Here is an 8,360-nt window from a genome sequence, read left to right as displayed (position 1 = left end):
CACTTTTCTTGCTCACAGATGATGTGGAGGACTATGAGAATAGCGCCTCTATAAAGATATGGCAACAATCAAATATATCAGGTATGTTCTGAAAACTATCGTTATTTAATATTTTTACGGTAGCAACCCAAGCCTCAGTTAGGATTGGGGTCCCATTCTGCAAGCTGCAGATGAAGACATGACCTCTGCCTCAAGAGATTTTCCTTGTACTTTTCCTGTACAGTCATGATAATAGAAACATTTTAAAAACTAGTTGCACACTGTTGCATATCTTAGCAACTATTTTGAATACTAGCTTGGAATCTTTATGTGCTTTTTGCCTTTCTGATATTTAAGGGAGCACAGAGTTGGAAGGCCTACAATCTGACGGAGGTCCCCTGGCAGGCCCTTACAGAAAACTGTGTCTTCTCTTCTTTCAAACCTTCTCAGTTTTTAACTCTCCAAGCTGCAAACTCCACCTTGCTTTTGGAGCTCTAAGACCAGGAAACAAACAAGCAACTGTATCTTATGTCCCTGGAGTATGAAGCTTTCTGATGGGCCTGCAGTAATTATGTCAGCATAAAAGCCTTGGTTAGGTTAACTTTGTAAAACAGAGGTTCAGTTGATATGTAGCTTCCTGCGAAGGACATTGAGACAGCTTTAGTTGTGAGATGCACTGATCAGTGTATTTAGGAACTTCTCATATCTGATCTGGGGATGTTCTAGGCAAACCAAAAAGTGAGTTTTAGCCAACGAAAGCTTATGCCCAAGTAAATTTGTTAGTCTCTAAGGTGCCACAAGGACTCCTTGTTTTTGCTGATACAGACTAACATGGCTACCAGTCTGAAATCTAGGCAAACTGTTTCTTGCTTTTTGTGTTTGTGCCCTGTTTATAAATCCAGTAGATTGTAATATCTGTGTGGATCTGTTATGATCTATTCTAAAAATCTACTGAAGGAACACTGCAAACTGCTGTTATCTACAGTCTTATAGACTTTCCAAGGAGTCTTGATGCTGGTATTTCTGGTACATAGAGAAAAATGGCTGGTATGGAACACACAATCTGATATCAACATCAAGAGTTAAATAGGTTGGCAGGGCATATAAAGATGTGTGTAGATCAACGCATTTACTGATCAGTGCTTTCAATTCCCAATAACAACTCTCTACATTTAGAAAGCCCAGATGATTATCCAGATTACGTTAACTCAGACGTTGCAGCTGTGCCAAACTAAAGGTAAAAATAGATAACATGTTTGATGCATGTTTTATAAACGCAGGGTGGGGGCATATCTGTTCTTAGATAATGATTTGCACTCAAACTCGATTCTACTGCAAGATGGCTTTAGTCTATTTTAAAAGCAAATGTGGAAGGAGTGAATCTCTATATTGGCACACTCTAAGAAAGCAGGGATGATGTTGCATGTATTGATGTATCCATAATGGGAGTCACAGCATGACAAGTGCTGATTACCCGTTACAGGAATTAACATTTTTGGATCAGCTAGCAAATATCTAGTGCCTATAAAATTATCTAGTTGATGCTACAAACCAAGTCATGGCTGTGGCAATGTTAGTTATCTGATATTTGTCCTAAATTTCCAAAGCAAGTAGTCATTGTATGCCATTATAGTCCCGGTAAGACTATAGTTGAGAGGTACTAGGAATCTGCTAGAAGTTAAAATGCATAGTTGTGGGAGCAGAACAGTTTTATATTTAAAGATGCTCACCGTCCACATCTTAGCAGCATTTCACAGCTAGGTGTTGCTCTTCGCTTTAACAGATGCAAAATGACAGTTTTCCATGAGTGATTATTATAAAAGTGAATTCATTCAGAAAGGGGCATGGGAAATTTGTTTTAGGGATAATTAACTGAAGTTTTTCTTTTTGGTGTGTGTGAAAGTTTTACTGAATTACAAGGCACTAGTTTGGACAAATGCAGGGGGGAAATCAGTTCTCCATGAAAGCAGAGAAAAAGACTACTTGATAACATTTGCAAGCAATTCTCCATTTAACGCCCACTTCCAATGGAATTTCAAAGAGGACGGGATTAAATTTTCATGTTTAGTGGTTTTGTTATGGGACTGAGCAAGTTCCAATCCTTGCTCTGACAACGACTCCCTCTGTGGCCTACGACAAGTCAGTCTCTCTATGCCTCAGTTTCTCTTTGTAAAATGGAAGGTACCTACCTCACTGGCTGAGGGAAGGATTAATTAGACCTCTGTAAAGTACTGTAATTTAAAAAATCTCTATGGAAGTCCCCTCATGAATCTCAGGTGAGCACTTAACACCACAAACAAACAGTAAACAACACTGAATGTTATAAATCAGTGGTTCTCAACCAGGGGCTTGGGGCCCACTGGGGGGCACCAAGCTGGTTTCAAGGGGTTCGCCAAACAGGGCTGGCATTAGACTTGCTGTGGTCCAGGGCAGAAAGCTGGGGCTGAAGCCTGGGGTTCCGAGCCTGGCCATCCAGGGCTGAAGCTGAAGCCTGAGCAACTTAGCTTCATAGGGCCCCCTGTGGCATGTGCCCTGCTTGCTATCCCCTAATGCCGGCTCTGCCTTTTATATGCAGAAAACCAGTTGTTGTGGCACAGGTGGGCCCTGGAGTTTTTATAGCACCTTACGGGGGAGGGCTCAGTAAGAAAAAGGTTGAGAACCCCTGTTATGAATGACAGCGGGAGTGGCCATACAAACACCTAATCTACATTACAAAAGTTTTGCCAGTATAGCTATACCAGTAAACCCATCTTGTGTATATGCAGCTATACTGCAAAAGGCTGCTTTTGCCATTACAACTCATACTGGCTCTGCAAACAACATATGCTACACTGTCAAAAGCACTTTTTTGCCTTTAGAACTGCACCTGCACTAGGGCTTTTGCTGGCGCAGCAATGTCATTTCAAAACAGAATCACCCCGCTTGCCAATGTACCTATGCTGACAAGAGTTTCTAGTTAAGACTTGCCCTTAGTTAGATGGATTTTCCAGGAATTATGGATTCTTAAATTATTTGGACTCCTGGCATCCATATATTTTTGGAACTGCTCCGAGATGATCAGTTATAACACTCCCCATACATTTTAAATCTTTACTTATCCAGCTCATACAAAACATCTGCCTGAATGATAGCAGCCAAGGGAGAAAACCCTAGCACTGAAAATAAAATGCAAGCAGAAAGTCAATAGTAGTATGGGGGGGAAAGCAGTTAACTCACTGTCTTTCTTTTATTTCAAGGTACCTTCCCTACAATCTGGAAAAAGGCTGTTGCAAAGCTGCAGAAGCTTATGTTTCATTTTGAAGACTGCTACACACACACAGCGGAAAGGGGGCCTTTGATTCACAAGTGTTATGGAATAACCTGTTCTCTAAACCCTGCCAAAAGTAGCTAACTAACTTAAAGGACATGGATGCACACTGCTGAAAGTAAATGCACTGGATCCAGAAGTCCCACAAAAGTACAATTGGAAAAAGTATATGGAGAAAGCCCACCCAGCTACCCCCCACCAAGTGAATTTACCAGCAGTTACCAAGAGAAATGCCAAGGTTTTGTTGTTCTATCATATTTTCCTCCACATCCATTCAAGGGAGTGATGGCTTGTCTGCTCAACAATGTTTTCTGCTGTCAAGTGTGAAATGAATCTTTAAATTGCTGAGTGGCAACGCAGTTGACAGTTTAACTCGCGAAGCTGACTCCTGTAAGGAGGCATTAAAGCTGATGAATTACATTTCTTGTTTAGTTCTCAGTGTAGCAAAGCTCTTGGACAGACACTGCTTCCAGCAAAGGGATCCAACCTTCCAGCCAGCTGGCAAGTTTTTCAAATAGGAGTAGTTCTGTATAGCTAAGTAATCACTGAAGTGCTCACAAATGGTGAAGGACCAAAGGCTACTACAAACAGGATCACTGCAGCTACAGATAATATTCAGAGTGCTGACAGATAGCATCTTGCCTTGTACTTTTGGGATTTATTTTACAGCAATCCATAGGAGTTGAGATAGATAACGGGACACTGAGCTCATCTTTACCACATTGCCAGCCTCAGGAATTGCACCTGCTTTTCAGAATTGCTGTAGAGAAGGACATCAGTGCTAGAACTCAAACCTTGCCTTTGAACCATGCTTCAGTTTTGACAACTAAACTGTCCATGAACATAGTGTTTTACCTGGTAGCATTACAGCATGTGCTCGTTAAGGGTGAAATGCAGCTCTGCAGGAAATCAAGGAAAAGGTCACACACTACTTCATGGTTAAGTGGTGTACATGCCGGCCTGCTGCATAGGGGCCAACTTCACCCATGGTAGAGTGAGAACATTTAGGTAAACACCTAATAAGGGATTTATTTTAGAACAGCAAGTTATGTGTTGGAGCGACTGTCTCCTGCCAGTCCTACTTATTGCTGGAAATGGTTCACCAAGCTCTTGTGCTCTAGCATGAACAGGTACTCTCTAACTAGCAGGGAAAAGGGTTACCCAAGCAATTTCCTCCCTTTGTTCTAGCATGAACAGGTACTCTCTAACTAGCAGGGAAAAGGGTTACCCAAGCAATTTCCTCCCTTTTGGTACCCGTGACTAGAGAGAACCTTGGATAAGGGTAATAAGATTCAGCTATGAAGTGGAAAGTATGGACATGAAACCTTTCCTACTACAAATTACTTCATTTATGAAATTTTGCTCTGAGTGGAGGAGTCTATTTGATCTAATCAGTCTATGCCCCATGAGAGTTAAGGTCGAATTTAAGCCTCTTTACAGATGTGGATTTAACATTTCATTTGTATTTGAGACACCTTAATCACAGCAACAAAGCGCCTGTTACTCGTGTGTCTGAAACTAGGAGGCCAATCAAGCATTTTGTTATAGTGATTGGGGGAAAACTTAATTGCAGCTCCCACTAATGGGTTTATTCCTCAAATCTGCATAGAGGCAGCAAGACAGGGCCTTTAATGTAGCCCATGTAGGAAAGAAAACTATCTAAAATGTCCTTAACCTCTTGAAAGGGATAGACGTAGTCAGTTTCAGAACAGGACTTAAACACAGTTGGTTGGTTTTACACCTGCCCAAGTTTCCTATCAGTTTGTAGCTAGAATCACATTTTCTTTTTTCCAAAATATTCTTCTCTGCTGTGCAAAGGGCCCACACAGGTAAGGGACACCAACAATCGACAGACAGTAGACTTGGGCCCAGGCCTAGTAAACCATTAAAGCTAGTGTGACCAGATGTCCTATTTTTACAGGGACAGTCCTGGTTTTGGGGACTTTTTCTTATATAGGCACCTATTACCCCACTACCCTCTGACCCATTTTCTCACAGTTGCTATCTGGTCACCCTAATTAAAGCCCTAATCTGAAGATTTATGCACTGCATAGTCCTTGCCCTGGCTCCGTTGTTGAAAGGTCAATTTCATCCAAAGTGACTAAACTGAAAAGTTCTAACCTTTGTTGTAGAAATATTGTGTTGCTTGACAGACCATGCAAAATGTTAGGTGACCAGTGATGATGGATGTCCAATATGATGTCTCTCAAAACTGCCTCATTTTCAGAAGTGTTGTGACTCTATAACAGGGGCCGGCAACCTTTCAGAAGTGGTGTGCTGAGTCTTCACTTATTCACTCTAATTTAAGGCTTCAGGTGCCAGTAATACATTTAACATTTTTAGAAGGTCTCTTTCTATAAGTCTATAATATATAACTAAACTATTTTTGTATGTAAAGTAACTAAGGTTTTTAAAAATGTTTAAGAAGCTTCATTTAAAACTTAAATTAAAAATGTAGAGCCACCCAGACGAGTGGCCACAACCCGGGCAGTGTGAGTGCCACTGAAAATCAGCTTGTGTGCCGCCTTCGGCACGCATGCCATAGGTTGCCTACCCCTGCTCTATAAGGTGTCTTAAAATTTCAATTCAATTTTGAAAACATTGGTCTCAGTTGTCAGAGAAGTGGAATTGTGTTGATGTGTCAGTTTAAGATTCTGATGTAATATTTAAAGGGAGACATTCAAATGCTTAAAGTTTAGCAATAGTACAAGTTCCCTGGGATACAGTTTATCAAGTAACAGAACTCTGAATAAATTCCAGGATTTAAACAGATGTTAGGGCAGGGCCATACAGGATTTCTTGTACTCTGTGCTCAGCAGGGAGAGGTAAATAAACCAAGTAATATTTCCTGGAGCACCTATGGAAAATATTTGTTGCCCAAACAGGAGTTCAAAGTTGTACAAGATAAATGGGGTAGGAAAGTGATTGGGGAATACAATCTGTATCTTCTCCTTTAACCTGTGAGAATGCAGGCAAATCCCCACTGTCTGGTGGTCCTCTAAAGTGAGGTAAAACCTTCCTTAGTTTTGGAAGCACTTTAAAATAACAGAGGTACCTTTCATTCAAGGATCAGTGTGCTGAACCTATCCAGTAAATTTTACAAAAAATTATATTGAAGTGATTGGAATTCTACAATGTAGCTTTTAAAACACCCCTTTGTCACCTAGGTACACAAGGAAAGGTATCTACAATGACAGATTGGTCGCTTTTTCAGAAAGCTTTAATTTATAGGTGTACAGGGACTTCAGGGTATGTACAATGTTGACTACCTGTAGCATCCAGCCTATGTGTTCCAGCAACAGCCCAGGGAGACGTCAACTAGCTCAAAGCTGAGTACATCTACAACCACATCTTCATTCAATCCTGGGAGGTCCTTATGGAAGCTGCTGATGGTGCAAGAACAGGCATTAGCTGCTACAGAAGACAGAGTCACTCTAGATTCTAGATGTCACCAAGAGCTGCTCTTCTCTCCTCTATAGAAATAGAGAAAATGGACAACTAGGAGATCCCAGTGGAGGACACAATGGGGGCAAAGACCAACCCTATAGGGCCCTGGCCACTGTGCCAGTGGAAGCTCTTGAACACATGACTAGTCTGCAATTGTAGTTCTTTCCTCCTTGCTTCTGACTGGGCCTGTAGTAAATGCTATGAAAGTGACAGCACATTGGGCCATTAGGGGCAAAGAAGGTTGTCTGGAATACATGGAAAGAGGGAAAGATTTGGGAAGTAGTTCAGTGCCTTTCATATCTTACTACTCTATTCAGATTGGTAAGTTCTTTGGGGCCAAGACCGTGTGTGTACAGCATGCAGCAGATGAGGGTTCCAACCCAGATTTAATAAATGCATAGTTTATCATTGTACTTGTTGTACTAAGGAGTTGCTATATACACTGAGAATCAGAAGTGCCAGTGATGATGTACAGTTCGATAAAGACTTAGTGAAATACTGTGTTAATTAAATGAAATACTTTGACTTACCTGCTTTTCTAGTGCTGTCTTCATTTGCATTACCATTCAATTAATCAGGACCTAGGCCATGTGCTGTACTTTGGATGCAAAGGCCTCATTCGCAGTTTCCCCTCTCCATTCCAGTCTAGAACTACCCTTTCAGAAGAGGAACTTGTCACATCCTTCTGCCAAACTGCCTCAACTATTTCCACTTTTTTACATCTGAAAAAATTACAAGTATTTCCTAAACTGAAATCCCTACAGCCAATGAGATTTGTGCAGACAGTAATTCACTCAGCTTTCATGTCTCTTCAGCAGGGATATACATCATGCAGTTGAATCAGGCAAGATATTTTTCCCCTGTGTACAGAAGCATGACCAGGTAATCACCAGCAGCATCAACATTTAATTTGTCTTCCTTCTGTGTACCCATAATTCCTGTAAATTATGAACTTGGTATTTTAACATGGCTCCATTTCCAGAAGCCTTCTCAGACTTCCTGGAGAGGTCGGTAAATTTTTCACTCCATATTTATATTCCCTATGAATTTTATACAGTTACTGCTTATGAGAGGAACAACTGTATTTGAACTGCTTGCTAATTACTTCTGAATCTGAACATGGAAGGAGAAAACAGAGGCCTTTAACTTTTAGATGAATTAATCCTACAGGCAAAAGATCAGGCAGGCATTCTTCATTTCTAATGATTAAGTTAACCCAGATCAGCAAGAATTGATGCCTAAATCTAGAATGCACCAGCATCTATCTGAGATGGGCAAACACTTCAATGCTGACAGTGCTTCCATTTTAAAAGGTTCCAAAGGCAGTATCCCAGATATGGTGTCACTTTGTATAATAAAGCGCAGATGTAGTCAAATTTTGTTAGTTGTATTAAAACGTGCCTACTGGATGGTTTCCCTGTTATCCACAGCACAGGTATAGCTTAGATCATGGCACCTGCTCTACACTAACCTAGTGAAATAACATATGTGCAAGAGGGCAGGTCATTTTCCACAGCCCATTTCATCCTTGGCTTCACTGAGATCTCCAGTCATGATCAATTGCGCGATATATACACCTGTTCACCAGGAATGAGACTGAAACCATTTCATTTCACAAGTCACTGAA

General features: G+C 41.0%; 1 protein-coding gene across 2 annotated transcripts in view; it reads left to right on the top strand.

Annotated features, from left to right (window-relative positions):
* The window catches only part of LAT2 (linker for activation of T cells family member 2), a 32,424-nt gene extending 29,125 nt beyond the window's left edge, over nucleotides 1-3,299 (top strand). The window contains exons 11-13 of one of the 2 annotated variants that reach the window (XM_030536956.1): nucleotides 19-81; nucleotides 1,156-1,216; nucleotides 3,216-3,299. In XM_030536956.1, the coding sequence (XP_030392816.1) occupies nucleotides 19-81; nucleotides 1,156-1,214 (122 nt within the window). In that variant the 3' untranslated portion in view covers nucleotides 1,215-1,216; nucleotides 3,216-3,299. The remainder of the gene's footprint in view (nucleotides 1-18; nucleotides 82-1,155; nucleotides 1,217-3,215) is intronic. The other variant, XM_030536957.1, reaches the window with a different exon arrangement.
* The last annotated feature ends 5,061 nt before the right edge of the window (nucleotides 3,300-8,360 follow it).

The sequence above is a fragment of the Gopherus evgoodei genome, chromosome 17 (assembly GCF_007399415.2).
Source record: "Gopherus evgoodei ecotype Sinaloan lineage chromosome 17, rGopEvg1_v1.p, whole genome shotgun sequence".
NCBI lineage: Eukaryota > Metazoa > Chordata > Testudines > Testudinidae > Gopherus > Gopherus evgoodei.
This window is presented reverse-complemented; position numbering and strand designations above follow the sequence as displayed.